This window comes from Scomber japonicus, chromosome 3 (genome assembly GCF_027409825.1).
Source record: "Scomber japonicus isolate fScoJap1 chromosome 3, fScoJap1.pri, whole genome shotgun sequence".
In the NCBI taxonomy this organism is placed as follows: domain Eukaryota; kingdom Metazoa; phylum Chordata; class Actinopteri; order Scombriformes; family Scombridae; genus Scomber; species Scomber japonicus.
In genome coordinates, this window is record NC_070580.1 from 22,695,049 (window position 1) to 22,711,155 (window position 16,107).

A 16,107-nucleotide genomic window follows, 5' to 3' on the forward strand; every position below is an offset into this window, starting at 1 on the left:
CAAAGAAAATATAAGTAGCATAACCACATGTGCTGTCTGTAAAATATTATAAAGTTCACATAAAGTTCCTCCATCTAAGAGATTTTTAACAACTGGTCCTGGTGATCAAATTAAGGGATGGAGGCATTCGTGAGCAGCCTTCCACGACTTACTGTCCTTGTTCTGAGCAGATGTTTAGGGTGTTTTAGTGTCAGTGATGGGCAGTGTAAAAGCAGGCTTACACATGTTCATGTCACCATATCGTTACAACAGAAGGAGGAAGTTATGTCATCAGGCCAGCTGGCTCTAATATGTGCTGTAGCACTGAGTGAAAAATATACAGCAGGGGTGGAGCCAAAACTCAAATTTGGCTGTCCTCAGTATCTTTTCAGAGTGCAGACAGACAGTAGGCATCCAGAGTTTTACAAGTTCTCAGAAATATGTCTCTAATTTTACACTGCGTACACATGCATGCACACACACACGGTCTCCCTGTCAATCCTCCATGTTCACTTTTGTTTTAAGTGAAGATAATTATGAGTTTAACAGTCGAGAAATGGGCTTGTTGTAGATGATTTGCAGAATTCTGTCATAGAGTATTTGTATTTTGACAGTGAGAAACCTGAGCCGAGTGAAAAAAGAGAACATGCCATTTTGAGCGCCATGTCTGAGAGGGGCCAGTGTTTTGATATGAGCCTGTGCGGAGTCAGAAGGGAAAGTGGGCCCCTGTCTGGGAGAAAGGGCTGTAGCTCTGTTATGGAGCTTAAGTCTCCATCTATCCTAATAAAAAACACTTAAGCCAAACAGTCCCATTTTGCTCTCCCTGTGTCTGATCCTGGGAGCTACCTGCAGGCCCTCCACAGAGCATATTTAATAATGGTGTCCAGCCTGAACGATGGGCAGTCGTATGGATTGCAGGCTCCAGCAAAGTATTCTGGGAAGGCTGAGGCTCATCGTAGTGGCATGAAGGGTGTGGTTAGGGTCGCTGCAGTCTCTGTTACACAAATCTAACAGGGCCATAGTGTTTTCAGTAATGATATTTACCGCATTTTTATAAACTTTATTTAATTTAGGCACACTTGAACTGACACATTTTAGGTTTATTTTTCCCCTCTTCATTCTTTTTCACCCAGGCATTTTAAGGCGCTATTCTTTAATGGTGTTTATGGAGGCAGTTTGAAGTGGTTTTCCTTTGCCACCGTAATCCCTGTTTCTGCTCCACACAGACCCTGATGTGAATGAGTGGGAACGCAATGAAAGACTTGTGCTTTCGACTGTGTTAAACCAGAATAAAAAGTGGCATTTTTATTTGTTTTGCCTCATGTTTGATTCTTGGTAATGCAGACAATCAACAGGGTAGAGGAGTTAAGTGCATTATAAATTACTGAGAGGGAGCCACCTCGCTCTTGGAGCTCATCCTGATGCTGCTGCTGCCACTTTGGGTTATGTGAGGAGTAAAGTACTTTAGCAGAGACCGTGGAGCTGCTCCACAGCACTCCTTTGCATATCAAATAAACAGCAGGGCATGATGGCGGTGCCAACCCAGACAGCTATGTTATATGTACACAGTGATGCACATGCATATGTCTATAAAGGTGCCATTGAAGCCAACTGAATATCTCCTGTGATACAGATCATAGTGACACAGTATCTGAGGTTGAAGTGGTTTGTATAGAGTCCCGAGGAGATGATTCAAATGGTGAGCTTTACCTTCAGGATATGACACTCTTGATTTGAAGCATCACAGGTGAATATGGTAATTAAAACAACCACATTCACAGAGAATATAATCAAGAATTTTACACAAGAGAGATTTCATAATACCATCTATGTTGCACCTGATCATTCATACAATTTTCATGTTTTTAAATTGCATTGTGTTGATAAATAAATGTATTTGAATTGAGCAGGCTTTCATTTACAGTAAAAAAAAAAATCTAAAAAAAAAAAATCTGGATTTTCATGCTGAAATCCCATGTTTATAGTCCCCTTTTCTGTGTCCTCAATCCTTAAGGTGAAGATCCACAACTCCTATTTTCATAACAAAGCGTTCCAGGGTCCAGCAAACAAACTGTTGTATGGATGTACTATTGATTTCACATTCACACGTCCAGACTTAAAGGGACTATGGGATTGCCCATGAATCCCAAATCTGTGTGCTACTCACAGTCTGTCAAGTTGACATCCACTCTCTTCTGTAAACTGGCAAGATTATTCACTCAACAGGATCTCTCTCCCTTTCATCCTGCGAACTACAGGCCAATCCGGACACTGACAGCCAAGTGATAGCATACAGATGGAAATGAAGGCGAGCGGGGGAATGGTGCTGTTTGTCAAACACTGGAGAAAGCTTCTGGGTTCAAGGAGTAGACTGCTGTGCCAAACTGGGTCCTCTGACTCTGACTTCTCTTGCTATGAGGTTTCAGCACCCGAAATGCTCAACACAGTTATCATACATGTTATATGTAGGCTGAACTTAAAACTCAATTTGACTGATTAGGGCAAAGTATGTGTTATATAGGTATCAGAGTCATAGAATAAATCTCACATTTTATCACAAACTTATCGTTCAGTTTTCCTATATCCAAAGATCTGTGATATGTACTGTTTAACACTATACACATGTGAAGCAATTCAGTATAAGCATAATGTTTCCTTGTCGGTGGTTTTTGATCATAAGGGCCTGCTCATGTATGCCCAGTAATTTATTTTCTCCCAATCTTCTTATTCTGAACAACCTCTTCTGAGGCGAAGAAGAACATGAATACAGGAAGAACTCACAGTCTGCTGAGGACATGCCACTCATGTCAGTTATTTGTGGAAGTAAATAGTAGAGCCACTCTGTTGATAACAATCATATAACAACTAAACTGGTCTCAAAGACTGATATGAGCAATATGTGCTGTGAAATGTACTTCCTTCTCCTTGGGCAACAAATAGTATGCATTCTTCCCTGTAGTCCACCAGAGGAATACAAAGAATATATTCTGCCTATTCAATCATAACGTTGCCTTCTGCTTGGAGATGATCATTGTGCTCTCTGGATCACAATTCACAGTCACTGGAATGAAACCAATTTGAGCTCCTTTCAAGATAATGCAAATAAATATCAGCCCTGATTTGCCTGTTTTTTTCATAACTTTCCTCTCTTCACTCCCTTATCAGCACACAGAGCATTTCTCTTTTTCTTAAGGGTCGAATGAAAGGTCTCTCTTTTCTTGAGAATCAAGGCAGAGGAGAAGCCTGGTCCAGGACTGATTCATGTCGCACACACTGGTGGGATGTTATGCATGGATAATTGATTGTCGAAGCAGCATGGCCACTGTTGGATCTTGATGGTGCTGCCGAAATGTCACCTTACTGATGTTACAGCGGCGCCGATATTAAAAAGGCTGGTCTCAAAGGCTTCCATCCGAGCACACTCCTCTCCCACTGTGTCTGGAAGAGACAGCACTGTTTGTCAGGGTTCTATTTCAGAGAGACAGATCTTGCATTCGCAACCTTATCTGCACAGGACAGTGCAACCACTTCCAGAAGTGCATTGAACATTTCCAATCATAGGGATATATCACTCTCCTTTTTAAGTGGAAATCAAAAGTGTGGGAATAGTGAGGAAAAAAACAGACATGATTGAGATTGCACAGGATTTATTTATAGGTAGTTTGTCTCCTCCAAAACCCGGAAAAATTACACTCCAAGCTGCAAATATCCCCAACGACAACAATAAAGAAGCCATCATTTTCGTGGGAATGTTTTCATACCAATTCGAAGAAGTTTTGAAAGAAAATGGTTTGGAAATGTCGCAGACATTAACTCAGATAATGCAGTATGCATTTATATAAAAAGTAGGGGATTAAGTGAGTGCAATCCAGTTAATTTCAGAGTTAGGATTGTGTACCGAAAGCTGAGCAGGGCCTGGTAAACTGTGTTAATCTATAAAGGCTTAGGCAGGTAAAAATAGACGACACCTGCATGCCTTTTTACCTCCATAATACATTGCAGAGGGAAACTATTGAGCATCCGTTTCCATTACCAAGGAATGGAAAAAGGATATTTTACCATCAGTTTCGAGTGGCTTCGGTACATTGAGAAAAAAAAAGAAAGAAAGAAAAAGAAGCATACAGCTGCCATTAATTCAGAGGCCTGCATGGGGAAAAAACTGAACACAATCACTTCTTTTTTTTTTGCACAATTTGTTTCAAATGAATTATGCTGAGTTGCAAATGCACGTATGAAATAATACGACATCGAAATAAAGCAGCTCTAAATACATTAAATTACATTACATTCATAAAAATGGCTTCAATGTACAGAGCTTAACTAAATTTTGTGTTTACATTGTTTTAACTAAAAATCATATGCACATGATGTTGTTCTACTCTGATATGTCAGCAATTTAAATCCTTGAGCAATGCTAATTTCAAGTTTGGAAATAATGTTATATTTTTGTTCTATATTTCCATTGTGTATCTACTGTTAAAGGGATAGCCCTTTCCTTATTGTGCCTCTCTGACATACTGAAACCATTCAGAACTCAGGGCTTCCCCCATAATCAAGTGTGAATGAACATGTAAACTTAGCCAAGTATTAACAGAACTTGGCCTTTCTTCCACACACAGCAGTTCATGCTGCTGTTTGAATCTTGGTTGGCGTGACAGAGGTAAAAGGCAAACAGCTTGAGGAGTGAAGAGGACCCAAAACAGACAGGCAGGAACAGACCATACTGTTGGGCATAGGGCTGTGGCTGAAAAGGGAGAAAGGAGCATTAATAGCCACCATATGTCTGCATATTCTGGGGTCCCCAGCGTAAATTTCATTACCCAACGCACAAAATGGACCATCTAAAAGACGTGTGTAACGTGGCCTGAGACAGCTACCGTGTGAAAAGTGGGCCGTTATGTGTGAGAGCCATGGCCTGATCTGTCACGCTGGGGTTTTTAAGGAAAAACGGGGGTAGCAGCTGTTTGGTTCACCTGTCCTGTCCTGTACACGGCTCTCCATCAAAACCAGAGGCTACTGTCCTCTCAGACCTGCACCCAACAGACATGTTCTTCCACAGTGATCTCAGATGTAACACTCCTATTAAATGTGACAACACTTACAAGACCACAGCCCCTCTGTTTATCAGACTTGTACAATTATATGGTGTTCTATTTGTATAAGCACACTGGCTATAGCAACAGAGATATCCATAAATATACTGTAGGGCCTTTAGCTGGTACTCTATATCAAACCATGTTTTTCCACCGGACAGTGAACAGGATAAATCAGGACAGGAAGACAATGTACTAGTCTTGTATTGGACCACCAGGTTGCTGTGTAGACTAAACTACATAATAATTGTGGGTTTATTGATGGTATTTTTTAAGCTCCTACTAGTAAAGAGTTGGAACTTTTTGTCTGAGTTCACTGTGGGAATGTTTTTAGCAAATATATGCACAGCGCAAGTATGTGATTGAATTAAATTTAACTGTTTTCACATATGTTCCCTTGTTTAAGGGGGAAAGTTACTACAGCACTGCTTAAGCCATGGATTATCTGTCTGCGTCCTCTGCCTCTTTAGCATCAACATGAATTCACCCACTCAGAGTCTATCACACATCCACAGAGCTCCCTCAGAGAGAGCGGACCTTAGGGAAGCCCAAGCGGTTAGGGGGGAGGGGGGGGACCTCAACAGAGCAGAGTGGAGTTGAGCAGGGTTGTGGTTGAGCCCATGGGCATGGCCTTCTCCCTCTCTGGCAACCACTTTGTTAGGCACACAACACTAATCCTCCTTGTGTCTTTATTGCCCTCTGTGTAGAGGAGCAGGCCGGGGCTGGGACTTGGGGGAAGCACCGCTGCAGGGCCAGTATCATCAGCATTCCTGTTTGAAGATAGGCCACGCTGTACAGCATTAAAGCATCTAATAGAGGCAAGCTGAGAGCAAAACAGAATGATACTCACTGAGACAGAGAGGGAGAATAAAGAAACAGGACAGTCACTTTTGCCCCCCCGTAAAATAGAACGGGTGGGGACATAATTTGAGGATAGGCAGATTATTGCAACCAGAAATGACTGTGAGGCAATTCTGGTTCATGTTGTTACACATACTCAATAATCTAAACAACACATTAATGTGCTGCCTTAATTTGTAATACTGCCTCTGTGGTTGAAAACAATTTGTCATGCGTTGGATTTGTAGGAATGTCATTTTGGATCATTCTAAAGCATATAAAACAAATTGTTTAATGAATGTTGAAACATACATCCAAACATATCTTTCTTTGGTTTATCTATTTAGTTATATAACCAAAAACTTTTGATCCCACACAAAGGACAACTCATTGTCTTTGTTGTTTCCTTACAAAGTCCTTTTTTGTTTTGTATTATTTCCTTTATTATTTATTATTATTATTTTCACTGATTGTCACTGAAAATATTCTCACATAGTTGGCCTTGCTAGTCATTGATCCTGTTCACTGTAGAACTCACTCAACTGGCGCCATCTTCTGTCTGTATGAGGCTGTTGACTGCCAGCACAGGTGCATAAAATTCAATGTCACCTTTTCCCCCAGATCTCCTCACTGTCCCCCAGCTGTCACCTGAGCGCTTGGCAGCATAAGGTATTAGCATCAAGATGCAATCCAGATTATATGCTTGTCACTCATTCCATGCACTCAGTGGCGTACAGTGTGTGAAACAGACACAAGATAAAGCCTGTGCACAGATGGGAAGATAAAATGCTTCTAAATATTCATCGGTTTTCTGACTGCAGCAATGTAAGCCCTGAACGCTAACATTAGATCACTGGGAAGAGCAACTGTTTAACAAAGGGTTGGACCAAAATGAGTTGAAATGCAATGCAAAGAATAAATAAAGAAACACATCTGAAAATTTTAATCTCTTCCTGTAGAAGCAAATTTTCTGTATCCACTTTGAATTTTGTGGTACTCTTCTGTACTGGGGATCTGAAACAGGGTTTGCTGCCGTATATCTCAACTGAACAGAGCCTCTGCTTGTAAGCTACATCCATATTAGCAGTTTATTTCCATGTTTACACCGTTTCATATTCTTTGCAATAGTAACAGGATTACTTTGTGACAAACGGTAATTTGTGGAATTCCCTCATTTCAGTTTGAGGATTTTCTATTTCCTCTGTCCCCGTCTTATTAAAAAAAATGTTTCTGTATTCTCGTCTCCCCGGAGGTTTGATTCCAGAAGCCCTTCAGGTTTATGAGCAGACCTCTGTAAAGGGCCAGATAAAGCAAAGCAAGGCCTGGTGTTGTAGGCATGAGAGAGAACGAGAGAAATAATAATACATCAAGGAATCCACTGATGAGCACCCTTTTACTCCACGGGCCAGTCTCACATATTCCAAGAAATAGCACATACTGTATGTACATATACACACAGAGTGATCATCTGCTGCCATGCCACACTGATGTATCAGGCAAGTCACACGAATATTTTCTCTCATTAACTACAAAACATGCATGTTGTACATTATAGATCACTTTTTGCAAAGCAAAGACTTTTGAAAGGATAAATGCTGTTATTCTAGTTTAGTAGATGTTAGTTTGTTTCACAATACCGTCAGACTTCCCTACCCTGTCTGTGGCTCTCAGGCCCAAGCACAGTGGTTGTTACTGGAAATGCAAATCTTATCATAAATCCGTCATAAATAAAAAACTTTATTTTAAAGTCATTTTCTAAAACAACGGGGCACTGTAGTTTGAAGCAAATGTTACTTAAAACAAAGGCAAATAGTGTATTTTGGGGGACTATTTTCAGCTGTGTATATAAATACATACTGTACATAACTAAAGCTATATCTGCCAAAACCATTACTTCTGTACATGTTTTGCACAAGTTTATACAATCAATCCAGGTAAAAGTCAAGCCTATTTATTATCAAAGAGTGATTGAAGTCCATTAGGCTGTTTGACTTTTTAAGTTGTGTTTGCATTTATAATTCCTAGTTCATATCTGTTTCCTTGTTCCTGCATTGGTTTATGTTGGGAATTTCCCTTCTGGGAATCAATCTCAAGTCTTAACTTTATTGGAGAACGCGTCATTCAGTATGACTCTATGTGTTTAGTGTTTCAATAACAGTGGAATGAGATACATCTGGCTGGCTATAATACTTGATAGTAAGATCAATTCATTGATGATTTTTAATGGGATTTGTTCACTATACAAAATTATAGAACATTATACATATCATCCTTGTGTTTTCATTGTTTTTCAAGTTTTGTTTTTATTCTTTTTGTATTTTTTATATTGGGCTAATACTTATAAAGACTTGACCAATGCTTGAGATGAGAAGATAAAACCCTGTGCGAAGAGTTATATAATTTATTTGTCAGTTGTTAGAGAGACCCCTTGTTTCCAGTGTCTAAGATATTCATTGTCATTCTCACTACTGTGTCATAAATCACTTTGAAACATTTCCTCAGTGTGATCATACACTTTATGATAACATACTGAAAGGAATTAGTAAATGTACATAAGTGAATTAATGTATGGAAATTAGCCACTGCGGGTCTGGTCCGGTTGATCCCCAGCTGCATATGCTGGTAATCACCGCTGCCTCTTGGATTCACTCACAGGCACGCAATAAACAACCTGCTGCCAGCACCCCCTACGCTTTTGTCTAATCTGCCGTTTCACTGGGCTCTAGTTTGTCGCACAAATATGAAAGTGAGTCTCAGCAGCAGAATGCACAGAAGCACATTAACTAGGATGGGTGCCTGCACACTAAAGCCCCAGACATTAAATCTAGGATTTACACTGTAATATGATTCCCTAACTGTCTTAAGAGTTCAGGTGGAGAACTTCTCAGAAAGATATTGAAGAACTTCATGACCTCCTGACCTGCTGCCAGCTGTGTGTTTTTAAAACTACATTAATTGTGTTACTGAATTAGCTCTTTTAATTACCCCATACAGTTGATGGGTTAGGGTTAGGGTTAGGTGGGTTAGATGATAAACCAGAGATCAACTAGGAGGGTAAATGGTTCTTTGTTTGGTCTTGTCTCCAGAGTGTCAAAGTTACAGTTTTTCTTATCCTTTTACTTTAAGACTGTGGTGGACATTAATTTCAACCCTAGCCCTAACTTCTTTTTCAAGCTTCCCATTACATCCCTTTCTGAATCTTTGGTCAATGTCTCCATCTGCTGAAAAAAGGATGTACTGCATGCTGTTATGGACCATAATAAGCACCATGTATTCATGTGTGCTTGCACCTCAGCTATCACTTGCATTTCTAGAGTATATCACATAGTAAATATTATTCTATTACTTTATGAGGGTGTGTTTAATAGAACCAAGAGTAGGCCTAAGTCTTATTTCAGACCAAAACTACTTACTAGTCTTTAACTATTACACTGATTCTTTTCAAAATGTGTGCTTGTGTTGACACTGTTGTAATGTAACATTTAAATGCTTATGGTGATCTTAAATGAAAATGTATATAACTTTGTGACAGTAATAAAGGGACATTGTCATGCAACATAATACTCAGTCTTATCACTCAAATTCTTATCAATGAGCTGGGTTTGCAGTGATTGAGAAATCAGCTTCCGTGTCATTCTCTCAACACGTCTACCCTCCATTAAAGTGCCTGGTGTTGTAAATGCAATATCTGGGACTGCAGGGGTCGACTGACTAGACTGATGGCCATACATTATCATTTAAAATTCATAAAGTACGGTTTTGATCAAAATACATGTGTTTGCAAAATATAACCTACCTTAGTGAGCAACACAGCACATTTAAAACCAAAACAAATTAGTAACAATAACCATTATATACAGTTTATGGCTGCAAGTGCGCCATCTGAGCTGTAATGTCTAGCTTTATTGTTGCCCTACAGAGTGCAGAAGCATACACTGGATTAAATGCAGATGTATGTCATTTGTATTTATTTTGTTGTCCATTCCTCTTCAGTTCAGGAGTAAACCGCATTAACATGTATTTATTATCAATGTTGGGGAGTAACTAGTTACATATAACAGCGTTATGTAATTTAATTACAAAATAAATGTAACTGTAATCCATTACAGTTACTTATGAAAATGTTGATGATTACAAAGAGGGTCACATCTGAAATCAGACCTTTAAGATTTTGCTCAGGGTTTTTCCCCCCTCATTTTAAAAATATTTAATATGTTACTGAATACATATACTGTTTGTTTTATTTTGTAAATAAATCATTACTTATTTGTACATGGGTTTATATGGTGTTACAGTACCAATTAAGCTTATGCCAGACTCTTTTCATAAAATATCTTTATTTTATATTCCAAAATCTACATTAACTAATGAATACATTTTCAAATGAGAGTAAAATAAATGAAATATATACGAAATGACCTCCCTTATAAATCATGTCAGTATCCATGAAAAACACCTGACAATGAATTTTGTTGGATTTAAGGGTACACTTACCCTAACAGTTAAGTTAACAAATTTAAAAAGTAATCAAAGATTAATCAAATGTAGTAAGTTACATTACTTTGATTAAGTTATTTAAAGTTACATTATTTCTTACATTTTAAATGGGATAACTAGTAATCTGTAATTTATTACATTTCCAAAACCATAACCTTCCCAACCCTGCTTATTGTAGGGGTAGAGGACTATATGCAACGTCTTTGAAAGGGGGATACAGTAACACAAGCTGGCAACCCTATCTACTCCTGTCAAAACCTCAAAACGCGTTGTTTTATTCCCACCAACATTGTAGAAGACCCGCCCCTTCTCTATCTCTGATTGGCTTTGACACTCCAACACCGACCACCGACCAATACAACTAACTAACGCAGTGAGTACCAGCCAATCATAGACAGAGTAGGGCGGGTCTTAGGGAGGGGAAAAATACGCCTGTCAAGCCCTCATTGCGGCACCTGCCAGTAACTTTGTGCTGGAAGTTGCTCTCAGAAGTTAGCGTGTTTGCGCCTGTTAGTGGTGTAACTACAAACTAAATCATGGCAGGAAAGAGGGCATTGGTAATCGTGTCTAAAGGTGCAGAGGAGATGGAAACTGTTATTCCTGTGGACGTGATGCGGAGAGCTGGGGTTTGTATCTCCTATTGCTGTTTGTTTGTTAGCAGCTAGCAAGCAAAAAAAATAATACGCAGCATTATAACTTAGTTGTTAGCTAACCATTCATTCAGTCAGCAGCATTTCCATGATTTTAACATTTTATTTCGTCACAACAGCTTACTGTCACAGAGTGATAATGATGTAAATAATGCACTGGTTATGTACAGTCATTTGTAACATGCTAATGCTAACATTGACAGTACTTAACCTACTAACTTTACCTAGCTAGATGATTTGGTGATTTTGTTTGTTTGGTTTTTTTTGCTAATACCACCGACAGGAGTAAGTTATTTGGGTTGCATGCTCGTCCTGACACTCTTCTTAGCCTTATAAAGTGAGTGCAGTGCAGGGGCCAAGTTAAATGTCAAAGTCCAGCGTCACCTCATCGCCATTTGAGTCTTGATTTCAGACAGGATGCCATGTTATGTCATTATGCTAATACTCAACCTTTTCTAATAACTACACAAACCTGTAGATTGCAGTGACGCTTGCAGGACTGACGGGCAAAGAGCCAGTCCAGTGCAGCAGAAACGTCATGCTAGTTCCTGATGCCAGCCTGGAAGAAGCCAGCAAACAGGTTGGGCTCAGCATCTACTAACGGTAACCCAAAAACAGGCGTTTAAAGCCATTCTAGGTTTCAAAGCTATATTCAGTGTTATGTATGGTTCATATTTTCAGTTTGATAAGCTCCATCAATCAAACCACATTTCAAACCACGTCAGTCTAAATCTATCACGGTCTTTGTCTCTCAGGGCCCCTATGATGTTGTTCTTCTGCCAGGAGGAATGCCAGGGGCCCAGAATCTGGCAGAGGTAAGAAATAAAGACCCATGTTCATGAAAAAGGCCCAGTTTTTTACAGTTGTTTTGATATAGTAGGGTTCTTATTTCATAGACCAGCCCAGTGGTTCTCACAACCTGCACATCCCTGTAAACCAATATTTGTTTTACAAACAGTTAATAAAACTGCAGAAATTACAATTAAGGCAATCTGAATGTTATTTTAATGAGATGACATTATCAAAAACGTGTATTGCTTTAAATTATTTTCATCCTTAACATAATTGCTAATGTACAAATGAAAAACACAAGTTACATTTTGCCCCAACATTAGTGTTTACACAAAAAGACAGAAGGCTGTTCTGTAGAGAGTGATCCCATTGGCAGGATGGGCTCTGTCGTATTTGATTTTTTCTGACATGTTTTCCTGATGAGAATCTCCTGTTTTTTTTACTTTATTTGTCAAAAACCTTTTTGTCTTGTACGTAAATCCTGCTAATCTAAATCATTGCCTTATTTGCATAAAAGCACAGTCAATTGCACCTTTCCTACAGCGCTTGAGAACCACTGGATAGGCCAGTTTCTGTGAGTGTTCCTGCAAAAACTCAATGATGTGTCAGTGATAATCATTTGATTTGATGCTCCAGATATGTTGTATTTATATTAGTCATTTATAGCATTAATAACTGCAGTATTTCATGGTGAATGCACAATTGTCTATGGGATGAGTGGCCAGCATTCATATTTTGCATTACATTTAGATGGAATGTGATTTGGTGCCATTTTATTCTACTTCAAATTAACTGCTTATTGCACATGTATGCTGGGGAATGCTCCTATACAGTCTATGGGAATGCTCTAGCTCCTCTGTGACCTCAAGAAGGAGAAATGTTTATATTAATTGGATGACAATATAGAAAGTAAATGACACTATTCAGCAATCTTAAGAATGTGTCATCATCATTATCCATAGTTTTCTTTTTTCGTATTATCATGTCACAGTATCATGAGGAAAAAAATGCAATTGCAGATGGGGCTCGAGAATTAGATCTGCATGTGAGATTTTTTTGTTCAACACTGAAGTGGAAAAATTACTGACTCCATAAGAAAGGCAATATTGTCAATTTATAGTGTGTCTGCCCACTGTTCTAGTATATTAAAAATGTAAAACTTATTTAATTTAATAACATTTAATATTTCAGTCAAAATTATCTAGCAGAGTGTCAAATGTTTAGTTTAAACATTATTTTTACGTTTTTTCTTTAATAGATTAGTTGCTGTAATGAAACAGTGACAATTGTGGCAATTAAAACATCTAAAGTTTGATTTGAATGATTCAGCATATACAGAGCAATAAGTTGGCCTACAAGTGACTCACTGTGCATCTGGTTTCCATGCTCTCTTGCAGTCTCCTGCTGTGAAGGATGTGCTCAAAGATCAAGATGGCAGGAAAGGCCTAATTGCAGCCATCTGTGCAGGTACAGTTTGCAAAAACAGCCTAAAGACATAATTACACAGCATTAACATCTAATAATGATTCCTTTTTTATGGGTTAAGGATTAAATATGACCTCAAAATTTAATGTTCATACTGTTGCTGTTAATCAAATAGAGGCAAATTACTCAATCTACATACTGCAGTTTATTCTGGTGATTGGGGTGAACAATGGCATTTTTCTAAGTAATTGAGCATTAAATATACTCCCACTAATTTTCTACATCAAAACAAGTCAGTATGACAATCCACTGATATAAGTAATAAGCCATGTACAATGCCACCATGTGCCTTTTAAGCATTTTAACAAGAAACAACACTAAAAGGTATGATTCCTATTTTAAACACACAAAGATAATGCTGTGCCAGTAAATGGGATTTGGGTTTGTTCACAACTAGAATTAAAGAACTAGAAAAATATGTCCCATTTTCATGAGCACCTTGCAGTGTTTTTTTTTTGGTATTTTAGAGCTGGATGTGTCCTGAAAAGAGTTAGTAACCTGCACACTGTTAGACAGTGACATGCTTCATTAATTTATGGTGATTTGTGACCCCTTTTTTGACTTTTGAAATAAAAGGGTGAGGATTTGATTAATAACTGTCCCTGAACATTTTATTTGACAGCCCCCTTATGTAGAGAAAGGACACGGGAAGGACATTTGAATAGGAACAGGGGACCAGTGCAGCAAAGTGGATTGAAGGGTGTCCTAGAAAATGACTGAAACACTCAAAGGAATACACAGTTTAATTAACCTGCCAGCAAGAGGGCCAGATGCAAGACTTCCCTAATATAAAAATTATTTCCCAGACATTGCTCCCTCTTTCTGTACTACTATGTGTTACATGCATGCAAGGTCATAAAAAACATCAATGATCACAGAAGCACATATCCACAAAACACTGATAGAAGGATGTTCATCACAACCCTTCTCTCTAGTGTCTGCCTTGCTGTCTGACTCTGGTTCTCAGAAGGTCTCTTTCTTTCTGTCTTTCTGTTCCTTTTTCTCACTCTCCTAGTCTGGTGTCCTCTGGGTGGGGACTAGCTGTAACACGAGTAGCTTGGTTTTAACTGGCAGTCTGCTGTTCTGCCAGGGGAAAGTGTAATCTTTAGACTGCATGGGAAGACAGCCAAGGAGCATAATCAATAACTTTCTATTTATTAACAGTTTTTGGATGAGCTCACTGCAGTGCTAGGACATTGCCAAAGTTAATGCAGCAGCAGTCAATGTCTTCAGCCTCCTTTTCCCCTCTCATTTCAATGTGGTGCAGAGTCTTTGCAGAGAGGCTGAAACAAGATACTACATGTTACAGTTCAGGACACCTTTAGGTCATAGTCTTATCATCAAATATTTTGTGCCTAGGTCATTCATTTATGATATAGTACTAACAGCAATCTCACATGTTAAAAATACACAATTTTCTGTATGTTGATTTTATTTGGGTTTGGGTTTTTCTTTAGAATGTCACATTTTGTGTTAAGCTTGGTGGAATATATTGGAGCACACAGTATTTTACCTAATTTCACCCTTCACTCTAACCTTTTTTAAACTGCATAAAGATGAAAACCTGGACTGACACAGAATACATTTTTAAGTGTCGCTTTCCAACAGGAAGCTGTTAAATGAGCCCTAAACAGCTTTGCCCTTCTGCAGGTCCCACTGCTCTTTTGGCACATGGCATCGGCTACGGCAGCACAGTCACCACACATCCTGGTATGAAGGAGAAGATGATGGCTGGAGGTAAAAAAAAGAGAAAAAGACTACATGCCAGTAAAACAGTGGAAATTTGTTGAAATGTATAGCTAGTGGCTACAAGAACTTGAAGAATTGTAATTATTTCTGAAGAGCAGCAGATGGTGCTGTCATAGCTCTTGCTTCCCTTTAGAGAATAATGCCAGTATGCAGTGAAAGAGAGCACACCACTCAGAGGTGAAAGCGGATGCAGGAATTTGACAGAACATACTAGAACTGGGTCAGTTGCGATGGTGATAGATAATCTATGTGTAAGCGTCTATTGTACAGTGTAGTTTCTAATGCGTGTGTGTGTGTGTGAATTTCAGCCTGGAGCTTGAAGCTCTCATGATGTGATTATCCTTATGGTATTGCTCTTTGTCTTTTTTTAGGCCACTATAAATATTCAGAGGCTCGAGTACAGAAGGATGGACATTACATCACCAGCCGTGGGCCAGGAACCAGTTTCGAGTTTGCCCTGACGATTGTTGAGGAACTTATGGGAGCTGAGGTTGCAGCTCAAGTCAAGGCTCCTCTTGTGTTGAAAGACTAACTGTAGCCATGTTCCCTTACATCCTGCAAGCAGCACTGCCCACTGTATAAGTCTAGCACTAATGAGACAACTAATTCAATGTAACTGAGACAACTAATTCAATGTAGCTGGCACAAGGAGTCAAAGCCACTAGTGACAAAGCATCCTCCCCAGAGGACATAAGGCCTTTTCTGTTTTGACAGGTTTTTTTTTTTTATCTTGCATGGGTAAGGAAAGCCACCCATGGTTTTCCTTTCACACCCAACAACATAGATAATCACTGCACAGACTTTCCAAATGAGTTGTAATAAATTGTTTCATTGTAGTCCACACCCCCCCCCCCCCCCCCCACACACACAAATTGCTTGTTCATTATTGTTTCGCTAGTTATTAAAACAATGTGAAGAAACTCTGTTTGTCTTACTCTATGGTATAATAATACTGGAGGTCACTGTGACTTACTTGAGTTTCACATGCCTGCAGTGGCTGTTGACACCTAAATATAGGCTGC

General features: G+C 39.0%; 1 protein-coding gene across 1 annotated transcript; it reads left to right on the forward strand.

The window, feature by feature from the left end:
* Positions 1 to 10,856: 10,856 nt before the first annotated feature.
* On the forward strand, positions 10,857 to 15,932 carry park7 (parkinson protein 7). Its single transcript, XM_053316451.1, has 6 exons — positions 10,857 to 11,035; positions 11,538 to 11,639; positions 11,815 to 11,874; positions 13,249 to 13,318; positions 14,987 to 15,073; positions 15,457 to 15,932. Exons 1-6 carry the CDS (start codon positions 10,946 to 10,948, stop codon positions 15,615 to 15,617), a joined length of 570 nt encoding a protein of 189 aa, XP_053172426.1. The 5' UTR covers positions 10,857 to 10,945; the 3' UTR covers positions 15,618 to 15,932.
* Positions 15,933 to 16,107: the final 175 nt, after the last annotated feature.

Coding starts and splice junctions, on each gene's coding strand:
- park7 (XM_053316451.1), top strand. CDS start 10,946: ATGGCAGGAAAGAGGGCATTGGTAATCGTGTCTAAAGGTGCAGAGGAG. Junction 11,640..11,814: donor TGGAAGAAGCCAGCAAACAG/GTTGGGCTCAGC, acceptor TTTGTCTCTCAG/GGCCCCTATGATGTTGTTCT. Junction 11,875..13,248: donor GGGCCCAGAATCTGGCAGAG/GTAAGAAATAAA, acceptor GCTCTCTTGCAG/TCTCCTGCTGTGAAGGATGT.